This window comes from Micromys minutus (genome assembly GCF_963924665.1).
Source record: "Micromys minutus genome assembly, chromosome: 22".
Classification (NCBI taxonomy): Eukaryota; Metazoa; Chordata; class Mammalia; order Rodentia; family Muridae; genus Micromys; species Micromys minutus.
In genome coordinates, this window is record NC_137957.1 from 7,330,316 (window position 1) to 7,353,522 (window position 23,207).

The 23,207-nt window shown below is 55.5% G+C and overlaps 3 protein-coding genes across 5 annotated transcripts; 2 read left to right on the plus strand and 1 right to left on the minus strand.

Moving 5' to 3' along the window:
* Positions 1-1,756: 1,756 nt before the first annotated feature.
* On the plus strand, positions 1,757-10,454 carry NXPH4 (neurexophilin 4; the record flags this gene model as incomplete). Its single annotated transcript, XM_080935317.1, has 2 exons — positions 1,757-1,813; positions 9,061-10,454. The coding sequence occupies 2 exons, from the start codon at positions 1,757-1,759 to the stop codon at positions 9,916-9,918; spliced, it is 915 nt and encodes a 304-aa protein (XP_080791443.1). The 3' UTR covers positions 9,919-10,454.
* A 3,356-nt stretch (positions 10,455-13,810) lies between these two features.
* SHMT2 (serine hydroxymethyltransferase 2) lies at positions 13,811-18,846 on the plus strand. 3 transcript variants are annotated; one of them, XM_080935323.1, is made up of 12 exons: positions 13,811-13,943; positions 15,145-15,342; positions 15,771-15,850; positions 16,017-16,217; positions 16,414-16,495; positions 16,577-16,699; positions 16,816-16,955; positions 17,152-17,317; positions 17,491-17,590; positions 17,674-17,829; positions 17,922-18,029; positions 18,147-18,846. In XM_080935323.1, exons 1-12 carry the CDS (start codon positions 13,911-13,913, stop codon positions 18,272-18,274), a joined length of 1,515 nt encoding a protein of 504 aa, XP_080791449.1. In that variant the 5' UTR covers positions 13,811-13,910; the 3' UTR covers positions 18,275-18,846. The 3 variants fall into 3 exon arrangements, with proteins under 3 accessions (XP_080791449.1, XP_080791450.1, XP_080791451.1); XM_080935324.1 differs by having other exon boundaries at positions 13,825-13,943; positions 15,154-15,342; XM_080935325.1 differs by lacking the exons at positions 13,811-13,943; positions 15,771-15,850 and having other exon boundaries at positions 15,159-15,342.
* A 110-nt stretch (positions 18,847-18,956) lies between these two features.
* Positions 18,957-20,982, minus strand: NDUFA4L2 (NDUFA4 mitochondrial complex associated like 2; the record flags this gene model as incomplete). The annotated part of the gene is made up of 4 exons (XM_080935350.1): positions 18,957-19,604; positions 19,709-19,766; positions 20,492-20,580; positions 20,926-20,982. 4 exons carry the CDS (start codon positions 20,980-20,982, stop codon positions 19,548-19,550), a joined length of 261 nt encoding a protein of 86 aa, XP_080791476.1. The 3' UTR covers positions 18,957-19,547.
* Positions 20,983-23,207: the final 2,225 nt, after the last annotated feature.

Here is a 23,207-nt window from a genome sequence, read left to right on the forward strand (position 1 = left end):
GGGTGTTTGAGATTAGCTGAAACAGTGATGGGGAGGGTCAGGTGTCCTACAGATGGAGACTTTGGCCAAGGGCTTCAGCACACCCAGGATGTGGGACCATCCTTTGCCTTCACCCAGAACTAAAGCAGCTCCTGTGTTTGGGGTCAGCCCTAGTCAGTCATTTGGCCTTGTCCCATCCTGCCCTTATCCTTTCAGCCCTGACTGTGCCCCAAATGACTGCTTCCTGGTTTTTGTCTCCTTGAGTGTCATGAATGCACCCCTATCTTTTGCCTGACCCTCTTCTTGGTGTCTGCCACATCCTATGTGTCTGATCTTTTCATATTCTCAGGCTTGTCTTTCAGATTGTCTCCCCCCCCCCCCCCGTGTGTGTGTCTCTGTGGGTATTTGCCTCTGTCAAGACAAGAGGGTACTTTGGGTACCTAGCTATTTCTGTATATCACTGTATGCTCCTGTGTGTATAAATCATGTGTGCCCGTCTGTGTATGCTGGCCTGTGTGTGAACGTGACCTCACCAATACAGTATAGCAGGGTACTACCACAGTGGGGTATGCCTGGAGACATACCTGGTCTCATCATCTCTTTGCTCCGTCCTATCCTTGCTGTCTAGGTGTTGGTCACACTACCGCCTCAGCGCATAGCAACAGCTGACAGCTGAAGACTCCCTGGGCAGGGGAGAGAGACCAGTGGGAGGAGGAGACGGAAAGAAACAGCCCAGAGGATGAGAACAGAGACCGTGCTGGAGCTGGGGACAGAGACAAGGACAGAGACAGGGAAGGGGACGGGATGAGAAGAGCTGGGAGTGGAAGATGGGATTGTGGGAGAGAAAGCACAGGGACTATACCAAGAAACTGGGCAGAAGGCACTGAAGACTTCCTGCCCAGCCCCCAAACAAGAGCGTGCTGGATTGGGCAAGGGTCAACAGTGTGGGTCGAGGGGCTAACTTAAAGGACCCGGTCTAGCCAAGGGGTTCGGGCACGGCAGAGGTGCCGCGGGGCGGGACAGCAGCGGGCGCCGTTTGTCAGCCCTATTGACAGACGTGATGGGGTTTCCGTCCGTGATCAATGATTCTCATCTCCAGGCCGAATGAGCCGCGGGGCGCCCATCCATCCCCGTCAGCGCCTCGCTCAGTGCTAGTCGCCCGAGGCCCCGCCCGCCCTCACCTCAGTCCCTGTCCGGACCACTGCCCTAGACCCCCCTCTGCCAGGAGCACAGAAACACTCCCCACCCACCTCGGGCATCACAGGACCAGAGTCCTGCGGCGCCGCCCAGCCTGGTGGGGCTCATGCTCCGCGACGCCCCCTTCCCGTTCACACTCTGGAGCCCAGAGTCCCACGCCCTGTCCTAGCCCTCATCCGCGCCCAGACCTGGCGTCTTTGGGGTGCCGCCCCCCCAAACCCCTTGACCCTCTTCAGCTTCACACCTGAGCCAGGGGCGTGTCCGAGGTGTGTCGCGGTGAAAGTCACCTTCCGTGCCCCCAGCTGGGCGGGAGGGGGCGCGCGGGGCGCGGCCGGGATTGGAGCACCACGGAGCCCCGCCCCCCACCCCCCCTCCGCCCGCCCGCTCCACTCAGACCCAACTTTCTCCCCCGCCCGCGCCCCGCCCCCAGCGCCGCGCTCCGCTCCGCGCTCAGTCCGCGGGCCGAGCCGCCCGCTCCCGCTGCTCGCGCCGTCGCCCTCAGCCCGGCGCCCCTTGCCCTCCGCCCAGTCCGGCTGGCCCGGGGACCCGCCCTGCCCGACCCGCTCGGCCGCCCGGGAAGATGCGGCTGCTCCCGGAATGGCTCCTCTTGCTCTTTGGTCCTTGGCTCCTTAGGAAGGTAAGGGTGGCAGAACCAAGGCATGGGGTCCGGGACGGAAGAACCCTGCATGCCAGGGGGCTCTGTGCGTCTGCCGGGTCCCCAGCACTAAAGCGTCCCAACTTTGTGCGTCGTGGGGGACGCGGACAGACAGACTGCCCGCTTTAGGACTGGCACGCACCCAGCAAGTTGGCTGAGGGTTAGAAGAAGGTGCTGGGTGGAGGCCGGTCGGCTTCAGGCGCGACGGGGGAGGGGACGAAGCGCGACCCGCGAGCGCGCCAGACAGAGAAGGAGTGTGAGACAGACAGACAAGCCAGAGGGTGTTAGCCTAGCCTTATTTCCGCACCTACCTCGCATGCCTCCCTCTCTGTCTGTCTGTCCTTCCACCCCTCACCCTCCACCTTCCCATTTCTCTTCTCCTTACTTGTCATAATGCCAGGTAGGCTCTGTGAGATCCGAACATACACTGCCCAGGCACACGCGCTTACACGGACCCACACCAGCAGGGCTGAACTTGGCTACAATCTCCCATCACATTTCCCGCGGAGACACAATCTCCCCTGCACAACCTCATAGACACACCCCCCTCTCGCGCCTGGTGGACAGGGGTTATTGCCTAAGAGAGGAGTCTCTCCTCCCATCTCCTCCCTGCCCCCACCCTTCTCTTTCCCTGGGGTTTCTGAGTGACCCAAAGGCTAAAAGGGCCCAGACCTCATCCTGCCTGACTCTTGGCTTCAGATCTTCAGCCCAAATGGGCTCGTACGTGTCGATGTGGAGTGTATGGGTTAAAACCGCCCTTTTATGCTAGCCTGTGTCCAGGGAATTCAGGCGCTGGCACCCAGGGTGAATATATGTGATGGCTTGCCGTGGAGACGTTTTTTCCACGGGTGATTGTGCCTGCTTCACAGCACCGCCACCGCCATCTATTTGTGCCCTGAAGTGTGATCAACGAGGGTGGTTTAGACCCTGGCCCCCGACTTCCTTTCTCAACTCACCTACCTAGTTGATGGGCAACCAATTGGCTCCACACACCCTCACTCTTGGACCTCAATCCTCAGCCGTTAAGAGAGTCCAGTAATTCTCCAAAACATTTAGAGCCCTTCCCTGGTGTGGTGTCCCCATAACTACAGTAGGGTGGACACTGCCCCAGTGAGCCAGTAGTGGAGCCCTCGGATTCTCCCAAGCCCGGCTTCCTAGTGACCTTGAGGGAGTGGAAACGGGACAATAATAAATTAATAATAAATACATAAGAATAAATGAATTAATTTTTAAAAAAGAAAGAGCCCCCGGTGTAAAAATTGCTGCTTCTGGTAGGAGCTTCCTTTGAACCTAAGGCCTGGTTTCACCCAGGAAGACTGCAGGAGAGGGTCAGGCCCAAAACCACAGAGTGTGAAGGCCTGGGGTCACAGAGGAGGGAAGGATACATTGCCCTGGTCCTTCCCCCACCCCCACTGGCTTTCTCCACTCTCTTCCCATCAAATTAACTCCCCTGTGGACAGATCTGGTTTAATTTCCTTTGCCCCCTGAAGGGGAAGGAAACATCTGGTAGAGACTTGAGGAAGCTAAGCATGAGGAGAGATGGGAATCTGTCTTCCTGTGAGAAGAGCTGCAGCTGCGGGGTGGCTATGTCGGAATCAGCAGGGAAGTGCCTGTCTGCCATTTGGTACAGCCTGTGGCCGCGTGAGGGACTATGTTTATGTGTGAATACCTGTTACTTTGCATAGGGCCGTGTGAGGAAATCTGTTCTCAGATGGACCTATGAGTAGAACAGTCGGGTGTGTGCACATGCACAGACACCCCCCAGGGTCTCCGATGTGTTTGCAATGCTGGAGCACATCTGTTATTTGTATGTGAATCTGGGTTTGTGAGTGTGCTAGATTTTGAACAAGCATGGATTGTGAGCCTCAGATATGTCCACCTGAGTGTGAACATGATTGTGCACTGAGTGTGCCCGTTGATGGGGGGCATTTCTTAAGAGAGCTAGTGGAAAAATCTTGACTATCCATGCTTCCTGCCCTGCCTCCCTCAGGACTTCTCTGCTTCTTCCTCTACTTCTAGGCTCCTGAGACCCCTCTCAGGCTCTGGTTCTCCAGGCCTCCATCGCTCCAGGGCCTCTGGGCTGGACTGGCAGCTTCAGGATCTTTCCAATACAGTCTTCAACCCCCTTTCCCTCTGTATCTCTGTCTTCCTTGCCCCTTGCCAAAGCAGCTGCCTACTGGGAGAAACAGCAGGCGATCAATAGTCACTAATCACTAATCACTAATCACTAATTAGCTGGGGGAGAACAGGGGAGGGGGTCCTGTGGGACCTTTCAGCTCTATCCTGCCTCAGGGAAGGATTACAGCTACACAAGTCTCTCAGTCTAGGCCAGCCACAACCCTGTGCCAACCACCACCTTCTAGCTCCTTACCCTCCTCAAGCCCCCTAACTAATCTCTGGCTGGGCCACTTAGGCACGCACCAGCCTGGGCTTGGTCCCAGAGCTGCTGGCTGGGATTTGGGGTAATCAGGGGCCGCAGCTGGGCCAGGGATACTGGAGGAGGGGGTCTAAAGTGACTGTCCCCTTGGGCCAGAGCTTGCAGCCAAACCTCAGATCCTGAATGGGAGGGGCACTGTTGGAAAAGAGACTTTACAGAGGGTCATGGTTGGGCTAGCTGAGGAGCTAGCCAGAGCTCTAAGAGGCAATGGTGAAGATATTTGGTAAGGAAGCAGAAGGCAGGTTAAGAAGAGTCACTAGGGTCAGGGACCCACAGTTGGGAGAGTGGCAAGAAAAACATTGAAAGCCAGCAGGTAGGTGGAAGGACCCTTGGGTCAGTAAGGAGCAATTCTCAGGGAGCTAGGGAACTTTGAATAGAAAACCCTGTAACCCAGAATAGGTGTGGGCAAGGGGACAAGGTTAACAGAGAGGGGGTCGGGTTGTGAAGAGAGGTTTTTTTGGTTCAAGCGTAAAGGGGTTCCCAAGACACACAGTAGAAGCAGAGAACCGGGACAGGGAGCACTCCTGCGGCCTTGAACGCTGGAAATTGGCGAGTCTCCCCTTCTCCCCCGCCTGCCCCTCCTCCACCTCCACCCCGCCCACTCCCCCTCCGGCTCAGGCTTCGGGAAATTACATCCCCGCTCCGCGGCTCCCCCCTACCCCCACCGCGCCCTGGAGCCGGCGCCTTTATAGGCACATTTATTGCAATAATAAAGTGAGGCGCGGGGCGGGGGGCGGGGGGGCAGCCGTTCCCGGGGGGACCGCGCCGGCTCTAGGAAGCAAGGAAATAAAATAAAATAAAATAAAATCAAAATTCAGATAACGGTGAGCCTTGTGCAGCAGGCCGCGGGCAGGCGAGAGGGTGGGGCTGCGGGGGAGAGGGCGATTGGCCCAAGGACAGAGCCCAACTCCCCAGCAGACCTTCACCCTGCTCTGTAGGAGTGTCTGGAAGAGGTGTCACTGCCTCCACTTGCCTGACCCCCCTCCCAAACTTGATAGTGAAGCTGGCCTTCTGCCTTTTCCTGTCTCACCCGAATACCTGTCCTCAAGCTGTTTCCATACTGTCACTTTTCTGGTTCCCATTCCAACCCTCCCAGTGGCTTCCCCGACCTCATCTCCTAGGTCTCTCTACCCATCAGCATCTTTCTTTCCTAACAGCCATCTTCCTTCCCCCCTTTCTGTTTTGCCCCATCCTGTCCCTGTCACTGTCTCCCTGGCCCATCTTCAACTCAACGCCAGCCAGTCTCTAGAGCCCATTTGTCATTGAGCGTGCCCGTCCCATTTCAGGTCCCATCTTTGGCCTCCGGACCCATCATCGCCTTCTAGGTCTCTGCCCAGTACCTGGTCGTCATTTCCAACCTCTCCATTCTTGTCCCCAGGTCTACCTTTGTGGATCCTCATCTTGGTACACTGCGCTCCTACCAGCCTAGTACCCAATCCTAGTCCCAAACCATCTCTGCCCTAGCTCTCACCTCAGCCCTCCTGTCCACCCCCACCCTGGCACATACACCATTATTCCCAGTCACCCCACCCTGACCTGACTGCAGAGACTCTCTCCTTGCATAGACTCAGTAGTCACATCACCTGCTTCCCCAAACCCAGGCTGGTTTCTTCCTCTGATGAACTGTAAGTTCTTTCTGACCCAAAGGGAAAAGAGAAGCAACGGACTAGTTTGGAGGCCCCTGGGGAGTGCACCCTGCAATGCGGCTAAGGGGCCTGTCATCCCGGTCCTCCCTCTCAATCCCCAGCCAGCCAGCCTATCCCCAAAGAGCCTTGATGGAGTTTGTTTAGCATCAGGAGGTGGCCTCAACTCCCCCTCAGGTGCGTGGGCCTGCTGCCCTGGGGCAAAGTGTTCCTGGCTGAGTTTCTCCCAAATATGCCCGAAGGAGTCTACTGAAAGCCCCCCTAACCACACCTCCACCTCCTACCCCAGCAGCCAGCCAGCCTGCTAGCCTCTCCCCTCTGCAAATGTCACTGCGCCCAATTAGTTTAATTAAACTAGCTTTCAAGTTGGGAGGAGTTCCCCTTGGTCAACACCCCGCTCAGGCCCAGTCATTGGGAAGGGGGTGGCTGTGGCAAAAAGGAGCTCCCATACCACCTTGTGTTCCCTGCCCCCACCCATTGCTAAAACAGACAGCCAGAAGGACAGACAGAAAGGGGGACGCCCCAGAACTGGAAATCAAGAGATGGTGGAGGGGGAGAAACAGAGACAGAGAGATTGAAAAAAAGAGAGAGTGTGTGTGTGTGTGTGTGTAGGGAGAGAGAGAGAGAGAGAGAGAGAGAGAGAGAACCAGTGAAAGAGGGAGAGCAAGAGAGGGAGAGCGAGCGTGAGCGATCAAGGAAGCCAGAGGGAGGATTTTATTTTATTTTATTCCGTGTTCCCATTTCTCGGCTCGTTTCCTTTCAGACTCTCGCCCCTCCTGGTCCAAGCTCCCCACTCCCAAGGTCGCTTCAGCTGCCTACCCCCCCCCCAACTCTTCCTTTTTATCTTAGCTGTCTCCAGCAGTAGGTGGGGGCTATGGGTACCAAAGCCCAGGGATTTGCCAGGATCACAGAAGCAGAGACAGCAATTTGTCTGGGATCAGAGGTGGGGGGACATCCTGGCACCTCTCTGTCCTGCCAAACCTCACCCCCTCCCCCATCTCTTTCTGAGAGTGAGCCCGGCAGCCCTGAGCAGGTCTCCGGGTTAGGTGCAGGGCAAAGAGCTCAAGGATGTCGTGGGAAGTAGTAGCTTGGTGGCATTTGATGTCCTAGCATTGAGCAGCTTGGGGGGGGGGGCTGGACCAGCTGGAAACAGGACTTCACTAGAAACAGGAGGGGTTTGGTCCAGAGGGGGAGAGATTAGGGGGTAAGATTTCAACGACCCACCCTTTGGCTTTCCCAGAAGCCTCACTCACTTCTGTCTCCGGCGCCCTCCAGGAGGGTTTAGTTCCACCTCCCCAGCTTTTCCCCTGCCCCCTTCTCCATCCTAAGCCCCCATCCCCAGCCCGACTCAGGTGCACCCTCTGGGCGTTAGATGCTAGCTCTTGCTTGTCTTCGTGAGTCAATCACTCTCACCACCTCCACCACCCTCACCTGGGTTGGGAGGAGGACTGGATAGGAGAAGAAATGAGGGGGCAATAAATATGTATGATGAGCGGGCGGCGGCATTAATAACCCAGGCGTCGCAGGGACGGAGACCAGCCAGGAGAGATTCTAGCCCAGCTCGGCCATTCTTGTCCCCTGTGGACACAGTGTATATAGAGACGCGGGTGTATGCAAACAGACAGGTCACCTGTGCTTCCAGGCCTTTGACCCCCTGAAGAGTCCCTCAGCCTAAAGTCAGCATGCCTGTTGTTCATACACAATTTGTAAAGGTTGGTAGGAAAATACATGTCGTGTGTGTGTGTGTGTGTGTGTGTGTGTGTGTGTGTGTGTATAATACACACACTCCTGTGGTATGAACACAGGGCACTCTCATTTTGCAGACACACACTTAGAAAGACCCTGACACAGGGCCACTCACAAGAAAAGTAACACCTCTAGACAACCACACAACCACATAATACTACATACATACTACATACATACATACACACATATGTAATACATAATACACAGTACATACATACATACACATAGATAATACATACATATATACATGCATACATACACACATGTAACACATACATACATACACATAGATAATACACACATAATACATACATTATATATATATATATACATGCACACATGGGCATACAGATACTATAGCTACACACTACCACAAATTGACACACAGTTTCACATATCACAACAGACAGATATACCCTAGGTAATCCAGGCACAAATACACAATGAATAGGCAGCCATTGAGAGCAGATGGGACACACAGACACACACACAGCCTCCTCAGGCTGATGTACATAGGCAATACAGACACACACACACACACACACACACACACACACACGCACGCACGCACGCACAGCCTTCACAGACTAAATATGTACAAGCTCCCCCAGACAGAACACATGGACACATATACACAACACCCCAGGCACTCGTGGAACTGCCTCTCCCAAGGGACTGGCAGGCAGCTGTCAGGGCCACACTACCGGTGGGGTCTAGTGCTGGCTGACTGACACTCTGACGCTCCGCTCCCCTCCCTCCCGCTCCCTGTGCGGAGCGGCATCTCCCATCTCCATATTTCTTCCTCTCACTCTCCCGTCGCTCTCTCCCTGCTCCTTCACTCCCGGCCACCCCTCTACACACACCCCAAGATAATTGATGGCCCGGACCTGGCCCGGCCGCTCCGCCTCTCGATCCATCTTGTATTAGCATCTGCGCTGTCTCCCAGATCCCTGGCCACCTGAGACAGGCCAGCACCGTGGGCGGGCAGGGTGACTCCTCCAGCCCCTCCAAGCCGAGGGGTTCTTAGAGGCCCCTCCCGGAAGGATGAAGGATAGGATGGAGATGGTACTGCAGAAGTCAGGAAGCTCTCCCCATCTCTTTACCTCCGTTGTCAGGCCCATCACTGGGAACATTACAGAACGGACTATCCAGAAGGGACCTCTCCCTTTTCCTCACCCACACCAAAGCTGGCTTTGTCTTTATGCCCACCCTGGAGCTCTGTGACAACCTAGCGTTCATCAGATCACTTCTCAGGTACAGAAGCTTCGGTCAGATACACTAAATGACGTGACCAAGATCACAGAGCTTGAAAGGGCTTCGATGTCTGACCCCAGAGCACACGTCTGAGCCACCGCTGTGGGTGGCCCAGGCCAGCGTCTCCCTTCTTTCTCCCCACACAGGCTGTCTGCGGCCAGATCGTGGAGTCCGGGAGGCCACAGTACCTGGACCTGCGTCCCGCCATGGCCGGAGGGGGCGCCCGCGGCCAGCAGCTCCCGGCGCCCGCGTCTTCCGAGGGCCTGAATCCGGTGCGCTCCTGGAGCTGGGCTTGGCCGGCTAACCACACCGGGGCGCTGGCCAAGCCGGGGGCAGCCGGGGGCCCGCCCGTGCCGCGCACCAAAAGGAAGCCATCCATTAAAGCGGCCCGCGCCAAGAAGATTTTCGGATGGGGGGACTTTTACTTTCGTGTGCATACCCTCAAGTTCTCGCTGCTGGTGACCGGCAAGATCGTGGACCATGTCAACGGTACCTTCAGTGTGTACTTCCGTCACAATTCCTCCAGCCTGGGTAACCTAAGTGTTAGTATCGTGCCGCCCTCCAAGCGTGTGGAGTTCGGGGGAGTCTGGCTGCCTGGGCCTGCCCCCCACCCTCTACAGTCCACGCTGGCATTAGAAGGGGTGCTTCCTGGACTGGGGCCCCCTCTGGGGATGGCGGGGCAGGGGCTGGGGGGTAACCTCGGGGGCGCTCTTGCCGGTCCTCTTGGAGGCGCTCTGGGAGTTCCCGGGGCCAAAGAGTCGCGCACTTTTAATTGCCACGTGGAATACGAGAAGACAAACCGCGCTCGCAAGCACCGCCCGTGCCTGTACGACCCGTCACAGGTGTGCTTCACCGAGCACACGCAGAGCCAAGCTGCCTGGCTCTGCGCCAAGCCCTTCAAAGTCATCTGTATCTTCGTCTCCTTCCTCAGTTTTGACTACAAACTGGTGCAGAAGGTGTGTCCAGACTATAACTTCCAGAGTGAGCACCCTTACTTTGGATAACGCCCCTGTCCTGGGCCCTGAGCTTCCCACCAGATCGCAGTCTCAGTAGGTGGGACCCCCTCCCTGTATACCCCATGCTCCTGTGACTGCCCCCACTTCTTCCACTACGGGTAAGGTGGAGAAAAACAGCCTTCCCCGGGACTATCAGCCAGTGTGGCCCTCCATTTCCTAGTGGTACCGAGTGTCCCTGAGACTGGGGTGGTCCCTTCAAAGGGTAAACTGCAGGAGTAAGAGCATAGTCCCAGAGTAGGTGGGGCTTGAGGGTTTCTTAGGGTTCCCATGAATACGTATTGCCCACGCCGCCGCAGTGACGCCTGGCCTGGCACTCCTTCCCCGAGCCCTAGTCCTCCCTTCCGAGACTGTAAAAGTCTAAAAGCCCATCTAGCCATTTCCCGTTCTGCGTGCCCCGTGTCAGTCCCCCTTCCTAACCTTGCTGAAGTAAAAGTCCTGATCAAGGGGCTCTGCCTGGCCCATGCGCTCTGCCTTCCCATTTCCCTCTGGCGCCCCCAGTCCAGCTCCACCTACCCTCTGGCTGCTTCCTCTCCGTGATTTTTTTTTTTTAAGACCAAAACAGACGGGAAGGGAACCAAATAAAGCGAAATCCAATACTCGCCTGTGTGAGACCTTTGTAGGAAAGGAGCGGGGGTAGGTGTGGGTTTTTGTCTGGCAGAGGCTAACCTGGACTTCTTGGCGCACATTGGTGAAACCGAGGCAAAGACTAACAGACACAGCACCTTGCAGTTCATTTCAGACCTGATCAAGGAGTGAGCAACCAAAGGTGCGTCTGCCCAGGTGGGGATTATCTAAGGTGGGAAGACGCTCGTGGAGGCAATTAGAGCGGGGACTAGACCTGGGGTGGGACTTCCGGCAGTCTGTTTGGGAGATTTAGGGGAAAGGAGGTTGAAGACCTTGAGTGGGGTGGAGAAGCAGGGACAGCGTAGGCAGAGCGATGACAACCTGGTAAGCTCCACCGGGCTTAGAGAAGCGGAAGGTTGGGAGGGAAGGGGAACGGTGTTTGTGGCATCTGGAGCCATCGATCTTCCTTTTCCTTCCTAATTTCGTGGGCGCTGAGTTTGCAGACGGACGAGGGAGGGAGGGAGCATTGGGACGAGGTGATGGGGGAAGGGACCGGCTCAGGTTTGGAGGGCGGGGCGGAGTCCCTGCTGGTAGCGGATAGCTAGCGGACAGCCCCCTTCAGCCAGCTGCTCACCATTTCCACCCCCGCCCCCTCCCCCTCCCGCCTTCAGCTCCCTCCCGCAGCCCTGGCTGCTAATTTTATCCGCCCCCAACCCTGGACCGGGCGTTAATTGGCTGAGGCTTCATTAGTAGTTCTCAGCTCAACAGCCCCCCTTCCCCTTGGGACCCCCTGACTGGGGCTTGCGGGGTGCAGACAAGCTGAGGCAGAGTCTCTTCCTCTTAAGTCTGACTTTATTGGAGCCCCTGGTAAAGGTGCCCACCGGGAAGAGAAGGGGGCAGTGTCCTCCACAGGATTGCCCACAGCTCATTCGGACTCTGAGTTAGAGATGGATCTGACCATGTCATAAATATCTGGAGCTGGGGATGTAGCTCTCCCAGGCTGGGATGCACGAGGCCCTGGGTTCAGTACATAAACAAATGTAGGAAGGATAAGGAACCAGTTGGTGTGAGAGGAGAAGATGGGAGGTGTTTTCCTCATTCCGGGCTTGTTGAGGGAAACCAGGCTGTAAAGAGAAGGCGGTTAACATCAATAGACACTCCTGTGAACCCAGGTGGAGATGCTTAGGAGGGCAGTGACTGAAATCAGCAGATTCCATCTCCTCACTTGCAACTCAATGAAACATTATACACAGGGCTGGAGAGATTGCTCAGTGGTTAGAGCCCTGACTGCTCTTCCAGAGGTCCTGAGTTCAATTCCCAGCAACCACGTGGTGGCTCACAACCATCTGTAATGGGATCTGATGCCCTCTTCTGGTGTGTCTGAAGAGAGCAATAGTGTATTCATCTACATTTAAAAAATGTTTTAAACAAACAAAAAAAACAACCAGCATACGTACATGAGCCCTAGATTTTATCTCTAGCACTGAAGCAGAGGTAGGCAGAGCTCTGTGAGCTGGAGACCAGCCTGGTCTACACAGAGTTCCAGGACAGCCAGTGCTACACAGTGGAACCTGTCTCCAAAAAAACCAACCTCCGCCCCCCCCCAAAAAAAAAACAAAACCCATCACCAAACCCTGACTGACAGACTTCCTCCAAGGCTATGCCTTCCTCTCTCCCTCGTTCATCTGGGTGTAAGAGAACAGGGTGAAGTGCTCAGTACCGTCACTGTTGGACTCTTCACGGCCATCAGTGAGTCCCTGTGTCTCCAGGGCTAAGGCTCCATGTCTACCGGGTGAACAAAGGTGTAAAATGACTATCGGAGGCCAATGGTTCTCAAAACCGCTGCTTACTGGAATCCCCAAGAGGTCTGGTTGTGTGTGTTTGAGAGCCACTTAAGTAGAGGCCTTCAGAAGGTAGCCCCAAGTCCAGTGCATGCTTTTAATCTCAGCACCAGTGAGGCAGAGGCAGGTGGAGCTCTGAATTTGAGGCCAGCCTGGTCTACAAAGTGAGTTCCAGGATACACAGAAGACGCATGGAATGGTTCTCTGTATGGAGGGAATTTATTGTGATGACGTAGTCTGCCATACAACCCACCCAGCAGTGGATGAAGTCCAAGAATCTTGTAGTTGCTCAGTCCCACGAGGCTAGTTATTTAAACTACTCTTCTGTAGAAGTAGGTTCTAGCAAATGTGCTGGCAAGTAAGTGCAAAGCAGTTGAAGAGCAGATCTCTTCCTTCTTCCAATGTGCTTATGTGTGGTTTTCAGCAGGTGTGGCCCAGATTAATGGTGTGCCACCAAGCCTGGATCTGGGACTTGCTTTCTCCCAGACTGACCTTGAACTGGGATTAAAAGTGTGCACTACCTTACCTGGGCCTAAACTTTTCATGGCCCCTATGCCTCAAGATCTCCATGCCATCATCCAGGTCAGAAACTTGTGTCTTCCAGCCTCAAGTATTGGATCACAGGTGAGCCCTCCAATTCTGGATTGTGGTTCATTCCATATATAGTCAAGTTGACAACCAGGAATAGCCACTACAAACCCTGGTCTCTAAGTTAACACAAAAACAATGTCCCCAGCTCCCTTAGACTCTTCCCCTGGAGAGATCAGTGAGCACCCCACTTGAAGGTTTACTCAGACCAGTTTCAAGAAGTGGGCGACCGCTGGTGGATGAGCAACGTGTAAACAAGAGAAAAGAAAAGGTGGTTACTCTGCTTTCAGCCATGGCTCAATGGACATGGAGAAAGCAGGCAGGCCGTGAATCAGGTTCACACGCACAGTTCCATTTAATCCCTTCTACAAGATCTTTGCGTTGGAGGGGGCAAGGTGTGACAGGTTCGTTTGTGGTCCACTGGCCTCTAACTTCATATGTAGCTAGCCTTGAACTCTGAATCTTCCTGTCTCCACTTCCCTAGTGCCGGGATGACGTCATGGTTTCACTGGGGAAGAAGGACCGGAAGAGCTGTTGCACTGTAAACTACATTTGTTTTCATTGCATCATAGTTTATTTACCTTCTATATATGTCTTGAATCTCCCTGAGAACCATATGCTGGCTACTTGGTAAGCATAAACCACACGAAAACAAACCAAAAAGCGCTTGTCTGGACAACCGGCAGGAAAAACAAAACAAAAACTCTGAAGTGCTTCAAGAAAGGACATGGAGGAGCTCTAAATCTCTTTCAGGCAAAGCTCTCTAAACCGGGACATATAGATGGGAAAGAAGGATAAAGAAAAACTACAATTCCCAGAAGGCAATTTTAAGATCAGTGATGCGCATGCGCAGGGAACGCCCCTTTAACTTGGACTTCACGGGGGCATTTTTCTCGCGCAAGCGCTCTAGGAGCAGCCGGTTTTTCCGACCCCGGCACTACACTAATATAGAGTTAGCGGCTAGTCCTCCTGTGGCCTCCGGTAGCGATGGTACCCTTCTCTTTGCTTCGGACCACTCGGGTAAGAACAGGGTTCCAAATGCAAGATGACTAGTGGAAAGGCCCATCCCGCCTTTCACAAAGTGGGGTTCCCCTGGCTTCTCGCCGCACGTGTTCTGTGGCCTCGGGGAACGGATGCTTAACCAGGAAATCCCTGAGACAGCGCGCGTGCGGTACCCTGGGCCCCTAGTTCAGGTGATCAGACGTTCTAGGGTCTTGTAATCGCCTGGTTAACTCGGCTCTTAAGATAAAGGTCTGCAGACGCTGTGTTAGCACTATCCTAGCGAAGAAGTGGGGTTCCCGGCTTCGATGCGGTAGTTGAATTTTTCCCGCCAGCTCTGAGCTATGGAGATGATGCAACCGAGCCTCGGTACTTTCATCACGCAAGGGTCCTGCTGCTGTGTGGGCAGGAAGTAGCGAGGTGCTGTGTGTGTGTGTGTGTGTGTGAGATAAAATTAGTATTTTTGGCTTCCCTTTGGGCAGACACCTTCACCCTACCCTCACTCCCGCCAGTACACACCTCTTTCCAAGAACTGCTTAATAGTCGTCCTACTTTAGTTGCTCTGGAAATCACCCTTGCGTTGATCCCTGTTCACTTACTTGGTTTCTTTTCTCATTGGAGTGTTCACGTATGGAGGCCCTGTAAGAAGTCCTCCCCTTTATGTTCACAAATATTTTGACCACACTATATGGGCACTGCGTGCATGTCTGGGTACCCACAGAGGTCAGGAGGGCATCAGATCTCTTGGAAACTGGGGTTACAGATGGTTGTTAGCTGTTTTGTGGGCGCTTAAAGATGAACCCCTGTCCTGTACAAGAGCCAGTGCTCTTATCTACAGAACCACCTCTCCAGACCTGGGATAGCCCTTTTGTTCCTGCGTGTGGGGAGACTCTGGAATCTCAGTGTCTGTCACCTGGATTCGGGGCACATGGGCTTCTGGAGCACAAGTTTTGCTCTGTGACTTTGCAGAGTCACTCAGGGTGATGCGAAGGGAGATTGGGAGTGCATTGTGTTAGAGTTGGTCAGAACTGCCCTTTGGATAATGATCTGAACCTTTGACACTAGAACTTGCTTTTCAAGATGACAGTGGGGGTAGAGAGAGCTGGCTGCTGGCTGGACTGGGCTGCCTACTCAGCCAGAGGGCTCTACCTGTACCTATGACCAAGGGCGATTGGGAGAGATCTGGACAATTTTTAATTAATCCTGGCTTTTCTGCCCTGAGCCTCTGCAGAGATGTGGTCAGCTCGTCTGCATGGCTGCCCGGGCCCAGCACAGCAAGGTGGCCCAGACGCAGGCTGAGGGAGCAGCTGGAGGCTGGACGGGCCAGGAGAGGTTATCAGACAGTGACCCTGAGATATGGGAGCTTCTGCAGAGGGAGAAGGACAGGCAGTGTCGTGGCCTGGAGCTCATCGCCTCAGAGGTAGGACATGAGGATATGGGTCAAAGAGCAAGCTGCCGTGCGTGCAGGGAACAACACGTCACCTTACCGTGACTTCTCCACGCCTTCCTGTCAGACTCAGAGCTTTTCCCTCTTTGTACTGTCCTCTGAAGCATAGAGCAGGACCAGTTTATGGGGCTTGGGCGTTAGGGAGCTTCTAGAGCCATATAGCTTCATCTCTTCCTTACCTCCTCTCATCGGAAGAAAGAGAAACCTGGAAACACGGGTTGAGTGGACAGGTAGCCCTATTGGGGCCACCGGTCACGGCAGCTGAGTTTTTGAGAATGTTGTTGCTTCTTGTGTATCGTGTCCCACCCCTGCAGCCTGTGGGCTCTGGCAGGGGTGGGGCCGTGGGAGTCCAGGGGAAGGGAGGCTTGTTGCCTTCTGACATTGCCCCCCCACCACCCCAGAACTTCTGCAGCCGAGCTGCGCTGGAGGCCCTGGGGTCCTGTCTCAACAACAAGTACTCGGAGGGTTACCCTGGCAAGAGGTGAGGCTAGACCAGAGGCCTGGAGGGCAGCAGCAGGGATGGCACCCCCAGTGGCGGAACCTTCTTGAGCCCTATTAGCGTTTTTTTACGGAACAGCGGCTGCCCAGTCCTTTGCTGCTGGTCAAGGGTGCTTCCTCCCCGCCCTCACGCACCTTCTCTGCGGCAGATACTACGGGGGAGCGGAAGTGGTGGACGAGATTGAACGGCTTTGCCAGCGCCGGGCCCTGGAAGCCTTTGACCTGGACCCTGCACACTGGGGAGTCAATGTGCAGCCATACTCGGGGTCCCCCGCTAATCTGGCCGCCTACACCGCCCTTCTGCAGCCTCACGACCGAATCATGGGGTTGGACCTGCCCGACGGGGGCCAGTGAGTATGACACAGGGCAGGAGTTAGTCAGTGAATACGCGTTAGGTCTATGTTACACTGAGTGCCTAGCATGACATGGGTGGAGCAGTGGGGGTGAGGGAAGCTGGAACCAGTGCTGTGGGGACAGGTCTGCTAGGTGGCTGGAAGCAGCCGACTAAGTCAGGCCACATCACTTTGAGATCTCCCTTCTTTCCAGTCTCACCCACGGCTACATGTCCGATGTCAAGCGGATCTCCGCCACGTCCATCTTCTTTGAGTCTATGCCGTATAAGCTCAACGTAAGTGTCCCAGGGGCTGGAGCTCTGGGCAGCCCTCAGCCTCCAGGAGCATGGGCTTTAGCTGTCTGTCTGTCTGTCCAGCCCCAAACTGGCCTCATCGACTACGACCAGCTGGCGCTGACTGCTCGGCTTTTCCGACCGCGGCTCATCATAGCAGGCACCAGTGCCTATGCCCGCCTCATTGACTATGCACGCATGAGAGAGGTCAGTGGCGGACTGCAGACCAAGCGCCCCTCTACTCTGGGGGCGGGGCGGAAGCTGCCCTGTGTATACCTGTCTGGCTCTTCCCCAGGCTGAGACCTGTCTCTCTGCCTGCCCAGGTCTGTGATGAGGTCAGGGCACATCTGCTGGCAGACATGGCCCATATCAGTGGCCTAGTGGCTGCCAAAGTGATCCCTTCGCCTTTCAAGTATGCGGACGTTGTTACCACAACCACTCACAAGACTCTTCGGGGGGCCAGGTCAGAATTCTCTGGGGTCACACCTTGCTAGGGGACTTTGGGGTGGACTGAGGCTGGTCCCTTCTACCCCTGGAACCCAGTGCAGCCTCTCAATTGAGGGGACCCGGATGCCCTGAGCACCTAAGCCAGGCATCTCCCACCCTTCCCCCATCACTTGTTCCTCCTTTTAGCGTCTGACCATGAGTTCTCCACACAGGTCAGGACTCATCTTTTACCGGAAGGGAGTGCGGACCGTAGACCCCAAGACTGGCCAAGAGATCCCTTATACTTTTGAGGACCGAATCAACTTCGCTGTGTTCCCATCCTTACAGGGGGGCCCCCACAACCATGCCATTGCTGCAGTAGCTGTGGCTCTCAAGCAGGTTGGGGGACCTTCCCTTGTGTCGGGGTGCATTGATCCAGAGGTTTCGCTTCCTTCTCGTAACTAAAGCTGAGGCTGATGGAAGGAAAATGGCTAAGCTGGGAGGCAGCAGGGCTGGGGTCTCAGGGTCTTGTTCAGTACAAGACAGGGCTGAGGCTCCTGTCTCATCTGTAGGCCTGCACCCCTATGTTCCGGGAGTACTCCTTACAAGTGTTGAGGAATGCCCAGGCCATGGCTGATGCCCTGCTCAAGAGAGGATACTCGCTGGTGTCTGGTAAGCCAGGGGGTGGGTGAAGGCCTTTGTGGCCTCCAGCAGAGGCCCAGGACTCCCCAATCCCCTGTCACTGCCCCTCTCAGGTGGCACTGACACCCACCTGGTGCTGGTGGACCTGCGGCCCAAGGGCCTGGACGGAGCACGGGCAGAGCGTGTGCTGGAGCTGGTGTCCATCACGGCCAACAAGAACACCTGTCCTGGAGACCGGAGCGCAATTACCCCGGGAGGCTTGAGGCTTGGTGAGACCTGGGGTCTGAGGAGGGGAAGGTTTCCCCACTGGGGTCGTCTGTGTCTTGGCCATGTTAATTAACCATCTTCTACCCTCTTCCAGGGGCCCCAGCATTGACTTCTCGCCAATTCCGTGAGGATGACTTCCGGAGAGTCGTTGATTTTATCGATGAAGGAGTCAGCATTGGCTTGGAGGTGAAGCGCAAGACTGGTGAGTAGCTCCAGGGGTCAGCGGTCAACTGGTTCCACCCACCGTAGGCTCTGCCCCTTCAGCCAAGCTCCCGGCCCTGCCCAGAGGCCCTCTGACCAACTTTCCCCACGTTCTCAGCCAAGCTCCAGGATTTCAAGTCCTTCCTGCTCAAGGACCCAGAAACAAGCCAGCGTTTGGCCAGCCTCCGGCAACAGGTGGAACAGTTTGCCAGGGGCTTCCCGATGCCTGGGTTTGACGAACGTTGAGGACAGCTGGCAAAGCCCACAGAGCGGAAGTTACCTTTCTTTCCACCTCCCTGGACCACAAAAGAGATGTTACTCATCCCTTTGGGTTTTAGTGGCGGGAAGAAGGCCTTCCATTTAGGGCAAGAGCCAGGCATAAACTACCCCCAGAATTTGTAGCTGAGATCCCTGATTTGTAACCATGTAAGCACCCAATACACATCCGGCTTGTTTTCAAGACGGGGGTCTCACTTAGCTAAGACTGGCCTTGGACCAACCCTCCTACCTCCATTTCCCAAGTGCTGGGGTTATAGGTATGCACCGTGACACCCAACTTCACCCTTGGCTTCCCCGACCCTACACCACATCTCAGTGTTACAGACTCCTGCTCTTTCCTGGGGAAAGGGAGTTGGCAAGCTGAGCCAGAGGAAGGGGTGGGCAAGCACCCTCCTTCCTGTTTTTATCTAATAAAATGCTAACCTGCCCCCAGTTCCTATTACTGTGGGAGGGGTCCCCTGGGCCAGCCAGTGATTCGACTCCCTCAACATGGATTTCTCCTTCCCTCCCACCACCACAAGGACCCCCGGGGCTGTAGCCTCCCGTCTGATCAGAGCCGACACCAGACGTGATTAGCAGGCGCAGCAAATTCAATTTGTTAAATGAAATTGTATTTTGCCCACGGCTGCTTCTGTTTGATCCCCAGGGACAGAGAAGCAAGGGAAGGGAGGGGTGGGGAAAGGCACGGGGCTGCCCAGGTGCAAGGCGGGAGGGGGTGTCCTTGATGAGAGGCTGCAGGCTTGGGCAGGAAAGAAGCTCACTGCACGGTAGAGGTGCCCCATCCCAGGCAGGCTAGGTACTCAGGGTGAGCCCAGTCGAGCCTGGGCAGACCCCGCCCTGAACCCTTCTCAAAACTCGAACTAATGTGGGGCCTGCCACGTTGCTGGCACTCAGGCCCCCTGCTTGCGGTTGGCGCACGACAGTCACGCTCAACACGTAGCCTGCGCCACACCCAGTCAGGCACGGGGAGGGGCAAGAGGAGAGGGGAACTGGCTTGGGCTTTTTGGGTCAACCCCAACTGCTGTGTGCCTGCTTGAGTCCCCTCCCCCACGTGGGACTCAAGCGGAGGGTCAGAGGCTTTTCCTCTCCTGGGAGCAAGGGTGGGGGTGGGACCGCCTCCCCTCTGCGTGGGAATCCAGCCTGTGTAAGCAGAAGCTGAACGTTGTTGCTAGACTGACGCCCTAGGGTCTGAGACTGGGAGTGGAAGAGAGTGATTTACATGGAACCCTGCTGCCCTGCCTTAGAAGTCCGGCCGGTCCTTCTTCAGCTTCTTGTAGTCGGTGGAAACAGCAAGAAACTGTGGAGAGGGGAAGGAGTTGAAAGGGCATCGCTGTCTTGTGTGTGGCACTGACTTGGGGACTGGGAGAGAAGGGGATAGGGGAACAGTAGAGTCACAGTTACCTTGTACTGGTCATTGGGACTCATGCGGTTCCAGGGCTCTGGGTTCTTTCTGTCCCAGCTGTGAACAGGACAGGAGAGTTAAGAGTTTCTTTCCTGGGAACCAGGATTTTAAACATTAAGCATTAAACATGACCTCAGTATCACCATTCCTCCTCGGTCCCTACCCTGAGAAGGGGAGTACATTTCCAAGAGACTGACAGAAAAGGGGACGTGTCAGCAGGTGCTGGCAAGAAGGACAAAAGACAGTCTCTCCAGGACTCCTTCCTCCCTCACCTAACTGCTCAGAGCAGGGTCCTGGGAATCAGGCAGAAACCCCACAGGAGGGCTTTCAGTGGTGTGCCTCAGACTCCACGATCAGAGTGGGTGGGTGTTTTGGGCTTCTGCCTGTCAAAGGACCCCCTGATGCTTCCGCAGGAGAGAAGTCCCATTACTACCAAAGACCCTCTCGTCCCGCACCACCACAATGCTAGACCTCCAGCACTTCCGGTCAGGCACAGAGGCACCTAAAAGCCAGGCATGGCCAGTAGAGCTGTGTCACCATGGCAACTCTGTGGCGAGCTGCTGGGTTTCCAGCTACCCCACATGTCTAGCCACGGACAGTGAGCCACCAGGTGGTCCAGAGGGGAGGTGAGGGTCTCTCTGGTCAGGGGCCACTGCAACCCTCAGAAATGCTGGGCAGAAGTGGGAATAAGGACGGACACAGGCCGAGGTGCCTGCTAGGGTCGCACGCACCTTCCCATTTCCTTCCTCCCGCCCCCCTTGTCTCCCAAGACCTGTTGTTACCAGACATCAGGGCTTCGCAGGGCAAGTCGCAGCAAGTAAAGTCCAGCACTGCCCATGCCCAAGCAGATGAAGCCAATCATTGGGATGAGCTGCAGAGAGACCAGGCACTCTTAGGGTCGGGACTCTGCCCCGTTCCTGCTCACTCTGTCCTAGTTTTCAGACCCTTCACTCAAGGTCTGATGCCACCTTCTCTTCGGGAGTGGGGCCTGAAACCTACAGCCACACACTTCTTCAGCATGTGGGACACCCTAACTCTACGGTGACCCTGTCCAAGGCAGGCTGCAGGGACGGGGGTACATTGCAGAGATAGGTCATGAGTGTCCCTGGGAAAACTTGGAAACATTAAAGAAACAGACAGGAAGCAGGATTTGGGGGTAAGAGGGCTTGAGAGGCAGGGTGACAGAGGGGAGATTAGATCTTCTGACTGAACTCACCCCAGGGTGTCTTTTTATCTGCCGGGAGAAGCGGGACCCTAGACTGGTTCCTGCCATCTTGTTCCAGTGTCTGGTCTTCTCCGTGGAGCTGTTCTATTCCTCCCCCTGGGGTCCCGCCCCTCATCGGGGAGGGGTCAGCCTAGCCTCGCCAGCCGCACCCAGCTTACTTTCTCCCTGCAAAAACAGTCTGGAAGTTGCTGGGGAGCCTTAGAGTTTCTCCTCCCCAACTCACTCACACTAAAAGAGAAACCCTGGCCCATGACACACCATTACACTTGGGTCTTTGAGTATCTGAGGGAGGGACCTCTCCAGCTTCCAGAGACTGAAGGGGGTTCCGGATGTGGGACAGACAAGCAGACAGCCTTATGAGGCTAGGGAGCAATGTGGGTGCCGCCAGCCCCTCTTGGTCTGGGCGGTTTTGCTGAGCTGTGCTTGGCTTGGAGTAGTTAGAGGTGGAGGGTGCAGGTGTGTGAGTCTCTGCACTGCTCAAAGCATAAGACAGCAGCTGTAGCAGTTTAAGGAGCAGTGCTCTCCGAGGGGAGGCCATCATAGTCATCTCTAGCTTTGGGACTAGAGGAAGGTCTCTGAATGAAGGTAGCCATAGAAAGCTAGAAGAGATGTTGAAACGGGGGTGGGGGGGGAATTAGGTATATACTATATTGCCAGGGCAGGGACTGGTTTTGGGGACACAGGACATGAACCTCATCTCCTCACTCCCATGTTAATTTCTATCACCCCCTCACTTAGCTCCTGCCTCTAGATCCTGCCATACGCCCCCATTTCTCCCCTAAAGAACTTGTACTGTGGTGGGCCCCTGCTGGGATGAGCTGTGTACTGCCACTGCCTCCCTGGGGTACAGGGAGGGAGACAACCCTTTCTGAGGGTCCCCTCCCTGTCTTACACACAGATACCTCGCTGCCCCTTGAGCTGACAAGCTCTGCTGTAATTAGGCTGCGGGGTCCGGGCTCTCCGCCTCCCTCCGGCGGATAATGAGATAAAGTGTCAGAGACGTGGCGAGAACAAAGAGACAGAGACTCACTGAGACGCGCGTGGGGGAGGGGATGGGGTGGAGGAGTGGGGGCTGATGGGATGTCAGAGCCTGGAGCAGAACAGGGCCCTTCCTGAGCATCCCCACCTCTAGAGCCAGGCCAGGGAAGGTGTGTCCTGTCACCAGCGTCCCCAAGCCTGGACCCATAAGGGTGGTGGTGGTCGAGGTGCTAAATACCAATCTTGGAGCTCAGGCCCCAGCAGCTGCCCAGCTGGGCTGCACATCTGGTACTCTGTGGCACAGCTGGAGATCCAGGACTCTGGGAGGGACATCTGGCCCTTGCTTTATGCCCCTTTGCTCTTGGCCCTGGCTTGCCTGGTGCTGGTGACCTGGACCCAGAGCCTCTCTATTTTGGAAACTCCACCATTTCTCCTCCCTTAGGTGTCCAGTCTATTCTTAAGCTCAGCCATTCCACTGTCGCATCTGCTCTTGCCTTTCCACAATTTCACGTTTTGCATGCTCCTGACCCGGGAGGGGGGCTCTTTGGGCCCATCTGTGAGACCCTTCCCTTCCTGTGTTTCCATGTTTGAACGTGGTCTTTGGGGTTCTAGGTCTTTCCTCCCCACCTCCTTCCTAGTACTTTCCCCCTAGGATAACTCAGGTCATGCTGGTCCAGTAGGTGATGGACAACGTGAGTCGTTAGCCGAGGATTAGGCACAACCCGTGGTCCCTAGGGGACCAGACTCTTCAACTCTAAACCGCTCCAGGATACTAATCCGTGTGGCTGGCGGCGCAGCAAGTCAAATGCAGCTGTGCTCTCCGGAGCGAGCCGATTACGGTGGTCCGTGGGTGCCGGCGCCCTCTGGAGGCCGAGCCGCTCTCAGGTTGCGGGACGAGGTCTCGGGTTCCCCCTGTCGGGCAGAGCCTACTCTGCATTTCCAGTGTTCAAGTTAAGTCAGGAGTGTGTATACAGGTCTGTGCCTGCTGGCTTACTCGCTCAAGCCATCAAGGTAGTGGAGTCTCTCAGCCAGACGACATAGATGGGACGAGGAAGACTATGTCGCCAGAGGCCCATGGTATCCATGTTCGGGCTGGAGCCTCTCCTTGCCATGCTGGCCGCAGACACCTGGGGCTTCTGCCCTAGCACCACCACCGGGACCTCCTTCTGACTTGGCCTCCCCTCAGTTCCCTGGTTCTCTTTGCTTTTTTTTTTCCCCCTTCAGACTGTCTTTAGGTTTGTCCATGTCGCTCTGCTCTCAGCCTAGCTTAGTCCTTCTGTGTCTGTGTCGGGTCT